The sequence below is a fragment of the Lolium rigidum genome, chromosome 7 (genome assembly GCF_022539505.1).
Source record: "Lolium rigidum isolate FL_2022 chromosome 7, APGP_CSIRO_Lrig_0.1, whole genome shotgun sequence".
Classification (NCBI taxonomy): domain Eukaryota; kingdom Viridiplantae; phylum Streptophyta; class Magnoliopsida; order Poales; family Poaceae; genus Lolium; species Lolium rigidum.
The window spans coordinates 183,615,652-183,632,645 of record NC_061514.1 but is presented as its reverse complement, the minus strand read 5'-3'; the positions used below and the strand labels follow the sequence as shown (position 1 = coordinate 183,632,645).

Below are 16,994 nucleotides of genomic sequence, written 5' to 3'. Positions count from 1 at the left end.
CCGACCTAGTTCCTATGTTCTCGTATTTTTTTTCTTTTTCATTTTTGTTGCTTTTATTTTGTTTTTTTTTTGTTTTGAAAATCTGAACATTTTCTAGAAAGCAAAATTTTCAAGAATCTGGACATTTATAAAAAATCCAAAATTTGAACATTTACTGAAATGAACATGTCTCGGGTTTTATTTTTTTCAAAGTTTGAACGGTTTTTGAGATTGAACATTTTTAGTGATTGAACAATTTTCGAAAAATGAACATTTTTCAAAAATTCGATTTTTTAAAAAACTCTGAACATCTTTTAGATTGAACATTTTTTAAGATTGATTTTTTTTAGAAATGAACATTTTTCATAATTTCGAATTTTTCCAAAATTTGAACTGTTTTTTAGATTGAACATTTTCGGCGATTGAACAATTTTCAAAAATTGAACAGTTTTTGAAAAATGAGCATTTGTCGAAAAAACGAAACTTTTCAAAATTTGAACATTTTTGGGGTTCAACAATTTTAACAAAATATTTATGAAATTTGAATTTGTAAAATCTGAACATTTTTCAGAAATTAAATTTAAACAATTTTTGAAAATGAGTTTTTTTGAAATCGTAACATTTTTCGAATCCTAATATTTTTGCATCTTAAAAGAAAAGGAAACAAAAAGGAAAAGAAAAAATAAAAACAGGAATTAAAAAACAAAGAAAACAGAAAACTAAAGAGGCTGCGCCAGACTGGGCCGGCCCATACCGCGCGCGGGGGTGTGCGGCGCGCGGTATGCGCTGACCTGGTCGGGATATAGGATTTGCGTATTTTCACGGCGAACGGTAACACCCTGTAAATACAAATGGGCCAGAATTATATTGTAAGTTACAAATGGGTCTCACTGGACTGGTAATGTCACTCAAAAACGGTCCAATTCCACTTCAGACGCCACCTAGTCCAGACTCCAGAGTTCCGACGGCGACCAGTCGGCCACCATTGCTCGCCGCGAATTCCCCATCCGAACCCCGACTCTGCTCCCTATGGACCGCGTCCTCGTCTTCTCCCATCGCCGCCGCCGCTGGATCCTCTGCGCCGGCGCTGCCGCTGCCGCCTACCTCATATACCACCACCCGTCCGTCGCGGCCCGACGCCGCCGCATCTCCCGCCTCACCTCAGCTCTCTCGTCCCTTGCCGACGCCGTAGCCGCCGTCGCCGCAGACCTCGCCGCTTTCCTCCGATCCGACTCCGACGTGCTACCCCCCACGCTCACGCAGCTCTCCAAGCTCGCGTCATCCCCCGAGGCGTCCGCCTCCGCCTCCGCGCTCTCCGGCGCGCTCACCGCCGGCGTGCTCCACGGCTACAACTCCGCCGCCGGCCCAGCGTCCGGGGCCGAGGTGCCGCTTTCCGACCGTCTGGTCGAGAAGCTCTTCTCCCCAGAAGGCGAGCGGCTCGTGTCAGCCGTGGCGGGCAGCTTCGGGCGCGACCTCGTGCTCGCCTTCTACTCGCTCCCAGCCGATCCTTCGGATTCATCGCCGGCGAGCTGGGTCGACGTGGCCACCAGGGGGAGTTGCCGGAGGGCGATCCGTAGCTGGGTCGAGGTCTTCACGGCCACCGCCGTGGGCGTCTTCATAGACAAGACAATCCACATCAACACCTACGACCAGATCTGCGCCGCCGCCACAAACCCCGCCTACGACGCCAGGCTACAAGAGCTTCTCGTTGCACTCTGCAGCGCTTCCATCGAGACGCTGGTGAAGACCTCCCACGGCGTACTCTCCAATACCACTGGAAATGCCAATGGCAGCAGCAGTTCAAGTGGCAATGGTGGGAGTAGGGAAGGATGGACAGAGACGGTCTCCGGTGCGCTTGCTGTTCCGAGCAACCGGAAACTTGCGCTGGATCTGACGGGCAGGGCGACGTTCGAGGCGGTGCGGTCCTTCCTCGAGTTTGTGTTGTGGAGACTGCACGATGGCGCAAAGGCTGGTGCTGATGCAACTGTAAGGGCTGGGCTCTGTGCTCTGAGGTCTATGAGCGAAAGGTCCATGGTTATCGCTGCCATCTGCATTGTATTGTGCCTGTATGTGTTGAACGGTACATGGCTCCTTTCACCAGCTTAAGCCTGCTTCCATCTCTTGGCAAGCAGTTTGTATATTTATGTACAGCAAATAGAGTATAGAATATGCTGAAATTGTAACTTCGGAAATGGAGAGGAGCAACAGAAAGAGATACTGCGGTAATTGGTAGACTTATTTGTTGTGTAACAATCTAACCCTGCATACAGTTGAAGAAAAATTTCCTGGTAATTTCGCTTTGCCTATATGCTGATAATTTTGCTGGTCAGTGTTATGTTTCCTTTTTTTTTGGTGAGAATATGGTTTTGGTTACTGTATTGTTGTATATGATGTTTAACAAGGGCCCCTGATTTCATCTCTTGGCAAGCAGTTTCTATATTTATGTACAGCAAATAGAGTATAGAATATGCTGAAATTGTAGCTTCGGAAATGGAGAGGAGCAACAGAAAGAGCTACTTCGGTAATTGCTAGACTTATTTGTTGTGTAACAATCTAACCCTGCATACAGTTGAAGAAATTCTCTCTTAATTTCGCTTTGCCTATATGTTCAGATTTACGTTTCCTTTTTTTGTGAAAATATGTGGTTTTGGCTACTAATTGTTTCAGAACAGCATATTATTCAGGTGTTCAATGGAAACTGTGGAGATTTTGGTTGTTTAGGTAGACCCACATGATTCAGCCCGTTCTGAATATTAAGTTGTTCTAGCTTTTTCTGAATTTGTATGTATCTAGACGCATTTTGCTGTGTCTGTTAACTCATTTCAGTCGCTATGTAGTCTACATTGAAATGCCCAAAACATCTTATAATTCGAACTGAGGGAGTATATCAGTAAATTTCTTAGGCTAGATCTGTTTTATCTGTATGTATTGTTCAGCTTACTTGTCTGCAAGAACATTCAGAATAACCCTTATTTGCTTCTGTTTCACCGTGCTCTCACTTGTATGAACTGCATTTTGTGCTTACCGGGTTGTCAATACACCTTCTGAAACTTCCTCTGTTCATACCAGGCGGGCGGTTTATAATTGCTGTACAGGGAAATTATTTGCTGATTCATGGTATCTGTTCATAACTTCATATTCTGTTACCAGTGATGATCCTTGTTTGGAAGTTCTGTAAGGGATTTGATTCTTATTACAAGTTTCTCATCATGAAGTTGAATCCAGAAAACCTTTGGGGATCACAAACTTGAAATTTGTTCATTTTCTATCTCTGTTGGTAATAGTAAAGATTAAAGTGAGCTTATTCACTTACAAGTTAGAGCCTTGTGCTGAATCTTGTATTGTTGGCATGGATACATATAGCATTAAACCTCACTCTGAAATACTGTAGATGCTATGAAAAATCTCATTGACTGCAGGTTAGTGAAGCTTGGAAATGTACATCGGCATCTCCATGTCAATTTTGGATGGCTTCTGAATTTTTCTCAGGCCCAGGTCTGAAATTTTCTCACGCACTTGCGTATCTCACTTCTCTCCTTTTTCCTCCCTCACGTGTCAATCTTTAGTCCTTTCTAGAACACCAATATGTAGTTTGTACGGAATCGACAAGCAGCTAGTGCCTACAGGTAACAATGCTCCAGAACCTCAGGTTCTTCACTTGCATGTGCAAGAATTGTCTACTGCCAGCATCCTTTTCTTAATAAAACATTGCTTGACTTGAATTTTGTTTGTATCTAACCCTGTATGAATCAGGTTGCATATTCTATACCTGCACACCCCATATGTGATCTGTGCTTTTCTGATATGTGCTTCTCTGATCAGTGAGTCTTGATCAGTGAGTATCAGGAGCAGCAGAAAGAGCTACTTCGGTAATTGGTAGACTTATTTGTTGTGTAACAATCTAACCCTGCATACAGTTGAAGAAATTTTCTGGTAATTTCGCTTTGCCTATATGCTGATAATTTTGCTGGTCAGTGTTATGTTCCTTTTTTTTGTGAGAATATGGTTTTGGCATGCGAGAGGGCTGCGTCAAGGAGATGTTCTCTCACCAATGCTCTTCATCATCGCTATGGATGCTCTCAGTCTCCTCTTTGATAAAGCAGAAACTATGGGAATTCTAGCACCATTCCCAGCAAGTCATCCTATACCAGAACGCCTATCTATTTATGCAGATGATGTCATTGTATTTCTCAAAACCTCAAGGGTCGAAGCAGAGATGTCAAAGGCCATAATAGACATTTTTGGGGGAGCATCCGGTTTGAGATGCAATATGGCCAAGAGTATGATTTTACCTATTTTTTCTAGAGATGGATCAGCGGAAAATCTCAGCACAATATTGAATTGTCAAGTTGCAGAATTTCCTGTCAAGTACTTGGGTTTGCCCTACACTTGAGAAAGGCAAGAAAGGAAGACTTTCAAGCTTTAATTGATAAAGTAAGGAGCAGATTGGCTTCGTGGAGGACGTACATGCTCACACAAGGTGGAAGGCTTATACTTGTGCAATCGGTGTTGAGTGCTATTGCTATTTTCCATCTCATGTCTTTGGACCCGCCTCCATGGGTTTTCAGAGCCATTGACAAAATTAGAAGGGCCTTCTTGTGGAAAGGGACAGATTCCGTCATTGGAGGACATTGTCATTAATTGGAGCACCGTTTGTCGTCCGAAGGTTTGGGAGTTATGAACTTAGACATCATGAGCGTGGCGCTTCAGGTGAGATGGGCATGGAGTTTGAGAACTGAGGAGAAATCATGGAATAATTTGGCCTCACCATTTAATGAGCAAGTCAGACAAATTCTAAATGCCGCCGCAACTGTTACTGTGGGCAACAGGGAGAAGACTTACTTTTGGCTAGATAAATGGATAAATGGGAAAACAATGGAACAAGTGGCTCCGGATGTCTACAAGCTTATCAACCCAACAGTCAAGGCCAAAAGAATGGTGGCGGAAGGGTTGCCTAACAGCACCTGGATGGATGATATAAAGAAACAAATATCGATAAGTGCCTTTCATCAGGCGCTAACGCTTTGGAAGGAACTAAGAAATTTCACTTGTCCAATGTTTCCGACGTTTGGAAGTGGTCGTGGGAGCCGAAGGGAATCTACTCAGCGAAATCTGTATATCTCGCACACTTCACTGGATCGACACGGTGCGACCTAGCTGCTGCTATTTGGGGGTCTTGGGCGCCGGCTGTTCATCCGTGCCAGAACATAGACAGCTGATGACTAGCCAAGAGAGGGTTGCCGCATACCGAGAAGTGTGTGATTTGCAATTGCAACTCGGCAGAAGAAAACGCATCTTTGGATGCTCGGTCGTGAACATCATCTGGAGCACTACTCTGAACTGGGCAGACCTCACCCACGCTGTCCCTTCGATTGATAGCAAATTCAGAGAATGGTGGGTGCAGGCTTCAGATAGACTGCATGAATCAACTAAAAAGAGCTTCAACGCTCACGGCTTGGGTGATTTGGCAAGAAAGAAACATGTGTGTGTTCAGAAATGAGTACAGACCAATCCAACTTCTAATCAATCAAATCAAAACTGATGCAAAATGTTGGGCGATGGCAAGTGGAGGTTGTTTCATTCTTACAACCAATAATACAGGGTAGTGTTTTTTTTTTTTGTATATGATGTTTAACAAGGGCTACTGATTTCTCTCTCAAAAAAAAGGGCTACTGTTTCAGCTATTTAAATATTTTGAAATCTGCTCAGAACAGCATATTATTCAGGTGTTCAATAGAAGCTGTGGAGATTTTGGTTGCTTAGGTAGATGCACATGATTCAGTACATAATCTGTTTTATCCGTAATTTCTTAGGCTAGATCTGTATTATCTATTGGTTGTTCAACTTGCCTGTCTGCCTGAACATTCAGAATATCCACATTTCTGCAATGGTGATTATTTGCTTCTGTTTCACCGTGGCCCCATTTGTACAAACTGCACTTTGTGCTTACCGAGTTGTCAAGACACCTTCAGAAAATTTCTCTTTCCATACCAGGCGGTTTATATTATTGTACGGGGAAATTATCTGTCCAATTGATGGTATGTTTTTATGTTGTGTTAATAATGATGATCCTTGTTTGGGAGTCCTGGAAGGGATTTAATGCTGATTACAATTTTCTCATCATGAAATGAATCCAGAGAACATATTGAGATCGCAAACTAGAGACTAGTTAAATTTTCTGTCCACACTGCTAAGATGAACGTGGGTTTATCACGTACAAGTTTTAGAACATTATGTTGAATCTTGAATGGCTGAAACGTATACTATAGTAACATTAAACCCCATTCTGGAATCGATGCTTTGAAAATTCTCATTGACCGAGTTTCAGAGTGAAGCCTGGTACATCGGCATCACCATGTCAATTTTTGAGGGCTTCTGAATTTTTTCTCACGCTCTTGCGTGTCTTTGCTTCTCTCATTTTCACTCCCGCATGTTTCAAGCTTGAGCCCTTTCTAGAACACCGATCTGTAGTTTGTACGGAATCAACTGGCGAGCTACAATGCTCCAGAACCGCAGGTTCTTTTACTTGCGTGTGCAAGAATTGTCTACTGCCAGCATCCTTTTCGTAATAAAAGATTGCTTGACTGGAAGTTTGTTTGTATCTAACGCTGCATGATTTCAGGTTGCATATTCATACCTGGGCACCCATATGTGATGGTGAGTATTGGTCAGAGGAGGGAGGATACACACTTCTGATAGCCTCTTGGGAAATATGCGCAGCTATATGAATCCTGATTAGCGGTGGTCAACTCCCTTTGTCGCCATCAATCAGGTAATCAGGTTTGCTCGTCTAATCTAACCATGTCACTAACTATGTCAGGGTCGCATGCATATAAGACCTTATAATCTAACTTATATGTCACCTCCTAGAGGTAATTGCACCACAGGTACAAGAACTTGCATCGTATGTGCATTTTCATACAACATCTTCCAAAACGTGTTCCACTCATACAACAACTTGTCCAATATGTGCATAGTTCATACAATTGAATGTGGTGGCGACACGTGGCAGTTTGGAGGCGGGAGGGGAAGTTTTGCATCGCAACGTTTCGCAAACTGGATAATTACGAAGAGGTCCTCCCACCTCTCTGTATAACGACCACGCAGAAATCACGCGCACGACGTAGCCTTCCTTCTTTCTGTTCGTCGTGGGTGGCGAGGACGCAGCCGAGTTCGTGGGCGGCGGCGGCGGACATGGCGGACGATCCACGCCGGCGAGAGTGGCGAGACGAACCTCCGCAGTATGGTACGTCTCGTGGCCATCCTCGTTTTCTGTTTCTCGTCTTCTTCTCTTTGTTTCTCCTCCACGGCCATGGATTTTCGTGGGGCCGATCTAGCCATGTGTGGACGATTAGCTGCGCAAAATCAGTGGGAGACGTCGTTGTATCGCTTTAGGATAGGTTTGGGGAAGGTTTTGGTGAAGATGGTAGGTGTTGATGTGAGGCGCCAGTCTTCTGTTGATCGGAAAAGCTGCGATTTTGTGTGATGAACAAGTCCAATCAGCTCGGATCAATGCTTCTATTCCATTGGTGTTATCGTGTTTGGAACAATGTAGCAGTAATCCATCTAGTTTATGAAGCTTAGGTCCAAATCGAAGCTGCACAAGCTAACTGTTAACTGAATTTTAACTCGCAAATGTAGAGGTGGAAAAGCTGCCATTTTTTATGATGAATAAGTCGAATCAGCTCGGACCTGCATCTACTCCATTGCTGCTATTGTGTTTGTAACAATGTAGCAGTAATCCATCATGTTTTATGAAGTTTATGACCAAATGGAAGCTGCACAAGTTAACTGAATTTTAACACTTGCATTTTTAACTGAATTTTGACACTTCCTCGAGATGATCCGACATAGATTCTATCGTTGAGTTTGAGCACAATGGGTTTTTCTCGTGGTCCGAAGGAGCATTTGGAGTACATTGGTGGGACCGTGGATTTCTTTGACAATTGCAACACCGATACTTTCTCACTTCTCTCGGCTTGTGGATTTTCTTAAGCAAGGAGGGAATGAAATGACGGAGAGAACAAAGTTCTCACCGGTGTGTTCCTCGGGACCGACATGAGAGATGGATTGTGTCTCATTGAGAATGATGGTGACATTCTTGCAATGATGGCAGCTTTGAGAGAGGTGAAGACACTCGCGCTATGGTTGATCACAACAATTTCTTGCAGGGGCTGAGGACAGATGTAGTGGTGCCAATTCCAAGGAAATACACCGTAGGTGGAGAAGAAACAGAGCAAGAGAAAGAGATTGTTGATGAAGAACCTCTCGTCATCCGCATGTACCGTCATCGGAGAACCACAAAGTGAGGATGAGGATGATTCGACACCGACAGTGACTTTTATGACAGTGATTATGATGCTGAAGATGGTGATGATGATCTGTTTGCAGACAACATTGACAAAGATGTTAATGACCACAATGAGTGCACAGACATTGTTGAGTTTGAGGATGATGCTGGGCTTGACCATGATAATCTGAAACTGAGCAATGAGCAGCATAGCTTTTGGAATACGAGGTTCAAAGAATTCAATCCCGAAGTAGACATGGCAACCCCTGTCTTCAAAGTTGGAATGTTATTTTCTAGCATGGCTGAATTTAGGAAGGCTTTGACAGCTTATGGTGTGAATGAGAGAGTAAAGATTAGGAAGTCAAGGAATGAAGCAACTAGGCTTGATGCTCATTGTGAGGAAGGATGTCCTTGGATGATCAAGGTTTCAGAAGAGAGGAGGGAGGGAGCCATTGTGAGTGAGACAAGCATTGCGGTAGAGCACACTTGTGAGAGGTACTGGGAGTTGAAGTCACTGACAACTCCTTTCCTTACTCGGATATTCATTGATGAATTCAGAGATAACCAAAAGCTTGGTTTGAAAGCATTTGCAAAGAAAAGTACAAAGGAAATTCAATATGTGCCCAAACAGATTTAAGTTGGGAAGGGCCGGAAAGGCAAGACTTAACATAATCCATGGGGATGAAAAGGAGCAGTTTGCCCTGTTATGTGACTATGGGCAGGAGTTGAGGAGAGCAAATCCCTGGATCAAGATTCTTCCCGAGCACCAATCAAATTAAAGAAGCTGCAGATGATGTTCCCAAAGAGCATCTAGCCACATTGTATTGGTCATATGATGCATGCAAGAGGGGTTTCTTGGAAGGATGTAGGCCTCGATATGCATAGATGGATGTCACATTAAAACAAGGTACAAAGGAAATTTGTTGACAGACAGTAGGCATTGATCCAAATGATCGCATCTATCCTATTGCAATGGGACTAGTAGAAGTTGAGTGCACTAGCTCATGGGAATGGTTCCCGACAACACTAAGGGATGATTTAGGGATTACAAACACTCGGTCCTTTCACTATCATGAGTGACAGTATTAGAAGGTATGTCACTATCTACTCAACACTGGTCCTACTTATTCATGCCTTACATTTTTATTCAGACAAACTAGATGATTGAAAGCAGAGAACAAACTAAATGCCTACTCGCTTTAACCTTTCCTATGATAAACTTGGCCCTTGTCCTTGCCTCTACCAATCTTCAGAGCCTCTTTCATCTTCTTCATGCCCTTCTTCACCAAAGACAACATAACTCCAGACTCTTCACCTTTTCTTCAAGATTTGGTGACACATGGTACCTTCTTGGTTTGTCTGTTGGTTTTGGTCTGTCTGTTGGAAGTTGGATGACCTGTGTAGTCCTAAAGCACTCACCTAGCTGCTTCAGGGTAACAGCTGCTTCTTGCTCTTCCCTCAGCCTAGCAGCAGCTTCTTCCTCCTCCTCCGCGTCTTGCGACGGTAGCTTCCCTCTCTTCCAAGGTTCTCCTACGATACACTAGCAAGTGCTTGTCTGCCCTAGCCATGGAAGCACTTCGGACAGAGAGGCATCTCCGGGAGCCGGAGGCACCAGTAGAGCCAGGTGCTCCTCCTCCAACTCATGGCATTGTCCATCTTTGCTTGCATTTCGCCGCGTACATGGATGCCATTTATAGGATGCAGCACAATGGCATCAACACACAAGCTGAACAGAAGGCACACTTGCTGAACACATGTAGACAAGTCCATGAGTTTGATCTGTTCTGTCATGGGAAGACCAAAGAAGAACAGAAGGAAAACTCCAGAGGAAAAGGAGGAACATGGAGTCAAATCCATCACAAGAGCAGGTGTGACTATGCACTGCTCTGTGTGTGGAAACCCCAACCATAATAAAAAAGGACATGCCAAGTGGGTATTGGATAACCTAAATGGAGCTACCAATGTGGAAGATGATGATGTGGATGATCCTTCTGTCATGCAGCACTTAATGCCTATCACTCCTGACCCTAGAAATGATCCAATGCATCAAATGAGAACACTGGTGCATCAAATGGGCCAAGAGGTAACTCCATGATCCAAGCCTAATTTTTCAATCTATGTTATTTGATTCAATGTTTCCCTGTACCAATGTGTCAACCAATGTTTCAATGCAAAGCAGACTCACTTCCCTCTACCAAGAGTGCAACAACCATTACCTGAAGAAAGTGCCTTTGTAGTGTCTGCAAGAGAGGAACTACCACCTACAAGGCTAACCACTGCAAGTGCAAGTGCAAGAGGAAGAGGAGCTGGCAGAGGAGGAGCAAGAGAAGCTGGAAGAGGCAGAGCTAATGCACAAGCAGATAGAGGAAGAGGAGGAGGCAGAGGAGGAGCAAGTGAAACAGGAAGAGGAGGAGGAAGACAAGCAGGCAGAGGAGGTGCAAGTGCAAGAGGAAGAGGAGCTGGCAGAGGAGGAGCAAGTGAAATAGGAAGAGGTAAAGGAAGGAAAAGAAAAGAGCCAAATATGGCAGAGGAGGCCAGTTCATCACAGCCTAACTGTGCCAACTTCATCAAATGCAAGAAGAAGAGGTTACAACACGGAGTCCAGGGATCAACCTACTACTTGCTTTTTGGTGATGAGCAACCTGGAAATGAGCAACCCGAGAAATGAGTTGCCTGATTTGAATGAGGCATTCCCAAGTGACAATCCCGAAGAAATTCCAATTAGTCGACGACAGACTCGAGTGATGAATTTGTAATGTTCTAACTGAATGATGTTTAGGATCATATTTATATTTGTAAACACTTGAATGCTATCGGTTACTCGAAATGATGTTTGAACCCTACAATTTGTCTTCCTCTCTATCGATGCCCGAATGCAAAGCAAGTACTTGTTGGAACTGAATCAAAGATTGATATTTATTCCATAAACGAGTTGGTTACAAGCATGGTGTTCATCTAAACAAGCATGGTTACAACCATGGTTTTCATCTAAACAAGCATGGTTACAAGCATTGTTGGTTACAAGCATAGTTGATATTTATTCCACCTACATTTCCCAATTCTACCTCACATTGATCATAGCAACAAGCACTAAGCACACAGAGAACAAGCACACAATTACACATTCCCTCCAATCCCTCCTTCTAAGCTCCTGGCTATGTTTCTTCAGCAACTTCTTGTTCTCTGCCTTCCTCATCTCTAGCTGTAGCTCCAACCCTTTTAGCTCAATCAGCAGCAATGCATTCTCCTCTTCAAGTTTCTTCTTCTGCTTGTAAGAACAAACATCAACCAAGTCAGAAACTGAATTTCAGTTAACACACCAATTTCAGAAACTGAATTTCAGTTAACACACCAATTCCAGCATACACAGAAAATTAACTCACCAGTGTAGATGGAGACGATGATCCTCCCGTCTGTCTTCCGGAAGTACTCACCCGTGATCCTCGCCCACGATCTCCCTCCTTCTAGATGCGCTTGTCCTCCTCCTTCGCTTGTCGGGGGTGGTGGCGGGGCGGCAGGCTGGCCGCGGCACCGAGCCTCCATGGCGCCAATCTGCTCCTCCAGATTGCTTGGAATTGCCGGCCGCCAGCAATTGGGCTCTGCCATGGCCGCCCTCTCCTCCTCCGATGTTAGGCAGCAGTATAGGAGCATCTACTTCTGGACTAGCTTCTCGTACCTCCATTGCCGAGTCTCCTCCGCAACCCTCTCCTCTGTCGCCGCATTGCTGCCATGGCCTTCCTCCGCCACCGCATGTCGCAGCCCTCCGCGACGGCCACGAGCGGGAGCAGTGCCGGAGCCACGGGCCTGCCCCTCCACCGCGGCCCTCCGCGACGGCAAACCCTCGGCGGCGGCATCCGGCCCGTGCCGGTCCATGCTCCCCTCCCCTTGGTCCGCCATGCATCTAGGGTTTGCTTCTGGTCGCCGCCGCAGAGTGGAGAGGAAAGGGGAACGAGACGAGCGGAGAGGAGAGGAAAGGGGAAAGAGACGAGCGGAGAGGAGAGGACTGCTTCGGTCGCGCGCGATTCTCGCATTCTGTAAGGACTTTTCTGCAAAAACGGTTTGACGGTTGACCAGGGACGCGTGGCAGCTCCAGAGACCACTTGTACCAACGGTGCACATCCAGGACAAGTTGTTGTACCACCTGAACACACTTTTCAAGTTTTTGTATGAAAATGCACATAGGGTGCAAGTTCTTGTACCTGTGGTGCAATTACCTCCACCTCCTAAGAACCGAGAAAACACATGTAAACGTCTATATGCAATGAACACCAGGTGTTCAGGAGGAGGCAGGTCGCCGGAGCCAGTAAGGCATGAACAGGTGCTATCCCCAGTCAGCTACTTAATGATAATTAATCACTAATCAAGTACTACTAAAGAGACATTATTCGCCGTTGAATGAATTAGTTTGCAAAGGTCAAAATCACGCCCGGATGTCACCAACAAGAGCGTTCTAGAGGATGCCCATACTTATCTGCATATCCATCTTCCAGGTGCAGGTACGTAGCTGTCGTCAACCTTTCATACACTATACTAAACTGCTGACCTGAGCTCATCTGCGGAGGTCAATTGCTCCCGTTGTCGCTGCCCAGAGCCTGACGCCTAATCTGGCTTAGCATATGCTTTGTTTCTTCGGTTGTTTTGACCTGTTGCGTTCCTTCCGTCAGGGAAGTCTTCGCTGCCGGCCGTTTCTTGCGCCCAGAAGATTGTCTATGTCACCGAGCACGTATACCTACCGGAGCTACTGGCTGGCTCTCTGATTTGTTTAGGTGCTTGTTGGTTTGGATCGTTTGGGTGTCATCATGGTCCACCGGAGCGTTCTAAATTCCCCCGTGACTGATTTTGTTCCATTTGCACTGATTTTGTTCCATTTGCACTGTGTGGGAACAGTTTGCGCTGAAGATGAATCGTGGGAGACTTGGTGAATTAAATGGAGCGTGTGGAAACTTGGCCAGTTTCGGCGTTATATGCAACTGAACTAGCTGTCATGGGTTTTGGTCAAGTTTGGCTCCGACTGCCGTAGAAAAACAAGACTTGATTCCTTCACAGTTTTGGCGTCAAACCAAGGAGTAGGGAAATGAAAGTTCGGTAAAATGTGTCAAAGTTTGGATTTCAGGGAGTCAGGGGTAGGAGTATATGAACTTGCGGAGGCATTGGCACTCCGTCGAATGGTGTCAAATCACCCTTGACAAGGGCTTCGAGAGGGTGTCTTTGCTTCTGGTTGTGTCTATCCTTAATCAAGCGGCTGAGAGCTCTTCTGTCCCGGATCGTTTCACAAGTTGGTTCGGTGGTGACAGAGATCAGACAAGTACATGCTCTGTTTTAAATAGCCAGCTATAGCCATAGCCACGCTGGCTATAGCCACGCTATAGTCTTTCCCGCATGATGCGGCTAACTGCTATAGTTCGACTAAAGGTGCCAAAGTTCTTAAATAACCGGCTATAGCCTGGCTAGCTGTATTGGGAAGCCGCGGCTATAGCAGCCGGTTATTTAAAATCATGGACACATGGTAGCGGGCTTCATTTCGGATACACTTGTGTTATGTTAGGCCTTCTTTGAATGAAGTTGCACACATTCTAGCTAGAACTTGTGATAGTTCAGGTTTTATTTCTGATTTTGTTCCGGATTGCATCCGGAAGATTCTGTGTATTGATGTTATTTAGTCAATAAAGTATTGTATTCTCTCTCAATAAACAAAAAGAAACGAGGCAGCTAGAGCGCACAAATCAATCCACCTCGAGCAATCGAGGCATATCCATGTATATACAGCCGTTTTTATATGGAGGAAGAAATTAAGCAACTTTAATTCTCGCATAACTTCATTCCTTTTTTATGAGACGCCGAAATTAAGCCTAGCTAAGAGGCATTGCCAGTACATACATGCGCTATGCATGCATCATATAGCAAGGAGGCATGTATGTACGCAGGCTATATCTAGTTGTGTCCGTTGTCCTGGGTGTAGATGTAGTTCTGTGTGCGCGGCCAGCGTCCTCCTCGCCAGGCAGTCCTCCCGCTGCTGCTCTCCGGCGACCGTCTCGCACTCTCGGTCTTCCGCAACCTTCTGATGGAAACACGACGGCATCGATAAGAGAAAGATCAGATATCGTTTGGCGAAGTCGGCCATGAATCAACGGAAACTTTGTAGATCGTGGGGTGTATGAATGTCATACCTCGTTGGCAGATGCCTTGGTGGCTGCTGCGGCTACGTCCGCCGGCGCGGTCCGGGCGGCTGCAGGCCCGAGCCGGGCCGGAGGACAGGATGAGGAGGACGGCGAGCGCCGCCACGAGCGCCAGGGTCGTCGCCCTCGCCATGGATGTCGGCCGACGCGGCTGCTTAGTTATCTGGAAGGATGGATGGGATGGAGCGGTATGTGCAGGTTTGTGAGCGGTGGCGTTGGTGAATAATGTGGGCGGAGCGGAATGGTATTTAAAGCGGTGGAGGGGGGAAACGGCCGGGGCATGCCGACCTGCACGCGCGAGCGCGCCGCTCGATCGAGAACGGCCTCTGGCTGCCACACGCGTCTGCATCTGGATCGATGCGTGAGAACGTCGCGTAGAGCCGCTGATACTTGGCCCCCTGGTGTGCGCAGGCCAGCCTGTCGGGGACTGTCCGTGTAGGCATATATTAGCTGCCGACGGTTATGATCGATGCTAAAAGGGAGTAGTATCTGAGACCAGCGATCGATGGATCGAGAAGTTGTTGAGAGCAACGACGACGAACACCATGCATGCGGGCATGCGGCGCGTGCTCAACGGCTGGCGTCCGGTTCATGGGTAGACTCTCGCCAACGCATGGCTCTCCTCTCTGCATGCCCAGCGGTTTTGCTGCGCTCCTTCGGGGAGCTCCTATAGATCGCCTTAAGCGATGATAGCGGCCGGCTCCGCTTAGGGAATTAGATATGGCAGTCTAAGATGGGCTTGGCCCATCTTACGTACGTGCTCTAGGATGCCTGCTGATGTTTACGTAAGATTTGGTAAATTTCCTTTTGTATATTTTTCTTTCTTTCTCTTATATGTTTAACTAAATGTTTATATGTGAAAACTTTTCAAATTTAAATTCTTTAGATCTAAAAATTGTTCAAAGAGAAATTTGTTCAGATGTTGAAATCTTGATATATAATTTTTTGTCTCGCCTGAAAAATGTTCAAATTTAATTTTTTTTGTCTAGATCTGAAACTTGTTCAATTGAAAATTTGTTCATATTTTGAAATAGTTCAGATACAAAATATGTTTGGATTTCAAAAATGTTTAAATTTGAAATGTGTTTATATTTTGGAATTGATCATATTTAAAATTTGTTCGGCTTTTGCGTGATATTCAAATTTGTACGATTTTTAAATTTAACAAACATTTTTTAAAAATCTAAGCAATTTTCATAAAATCAAACAATTTAAAAATAGAACAATTTTCAAAACCGAACATTTTTCAAAATTAAAAATCTAAAAATTGTTTAAACGCGAAAAATGTTCATATCTAAAAATGTTCAAAATAAAATTGTTTAAACTTAAAAGTTGTTCAAATTTTAAAATGTTCAAATCTAAAAATGTTCAAACTTAAAAAACGTTCAAATTCGAAAAAGTTCAAATTTCGAAAAGTTCAGAAACTAATCAGCAAAACCAAAAACTGGAGAGAAAAACCAAAGTAACCAAATAAAACCATTAGAAAATGAGAAAACTCGAAGAAGAAAAACGAACGAAAAACAATTCCGTCGCTAATGGGCCGGCCCAACTCTATCCCGCTCTCGAGCGCGAGCCGAGCGCTCGCTCCCCGCGCTGAGCTGAGAATAGGGATCGCGCTCCTCGCGCTCGCGCACGCATCCGCAACATCTCCTCCACCACCGGATTATCGACTCCAATCCGCACAACCCGTACCCCTGGGCCTTGGCGTGCGTGGGCTTATAAGCGAGGCCGACAGGACCAACCAATGGGGCCGGGAGGGCAAATCGTATTTGACGCACCGCGTAACCCCCAGCGCTTGCGATTACGAGTGCCCGTTAGTTTTGGGCTGGCCCACTTTTTCCTTCGGGGGTAGGTCGTTTCCTTTGCGCTCTTCCGGTCCCTTCCCCTTTCTATCCTCTTCCTCATTCCCGAGAGTCATCTTGTGTGTCCCTTCCCCTTCTCGTCATGTTTCTCTTCTCCCGGTTCCTCGCGAGAGGCTAGTTGCCCTAATCTTCTCGTTCTTCTCTGTGCAAGCTCAATGGAGGGCGGAAGGTATGGTATATGTCGCCCAATTTACGTTAAGAAGTAGCTATTCTATCCTTAGCCTCCTCGTCGCTGCTTGCTTGAACCCTAGGTTTTTCGAGATGATAGTACCAATATCGATTTGATTTTGAGAGAGACACTAGCCAAATCAGGTAGTTGCCTCTAGAGGAGCACATTCCAAATCAAGTGTTGCCTCTGTGAGAGTCTCTAATGACCACCCTTTGTGTGGCATTGTGATCGGAACCGGAAGAAGGGAACAAAATTCCAAGTATCTATGATCTGAGAGCTACTTTAAATTGCAGGGGTGTTGGTAAGAAGGGTATCGTGTCTTCTTCATATGATTTGACGAGAGAACAAGAGATTGATTTTGCTTCTGGCGAGTAGGAGGCGTGTTGATGTCCTATGTGTCCAAGAGACCAAATGGAAGATGGTACAAGCTGGAGGTGGAGGATACTGGCTTCAAGTTGTGGTACACATGTGGACAACTTCAAACAATAATGGAGTAGGCATCTTGGTCAATAAGAGCC

The 16,994-nt window shown here is 45.2% G+C and overlaps 1 protein-coding gene across 1 annotated transcript; it reads left to right on the top strand.

Moving 5' to 3' along the window:
• Positions 1-968: 968 nt before the first annotated feature.
• On the top strand, positions 969-2,327 carry LOC124676735 (protein PHLOEM PROTEIN 2-LIKE A10-like). Its single transcript, XM_047212768.1, has one exon. The coding sequence runs from the start codon at positions 1,009-1,011 to the stop codon at positions 2,083-2,085; it is 1,077 nt and encodes a 358-aa protein (XP_047068724.1). The 5' UTR covers positions 969-1,008; the 3' UTR covers positions 2,086-2,327.
• Positions 2,328-16,994: the final 14,667 nt, after the last annotated feature.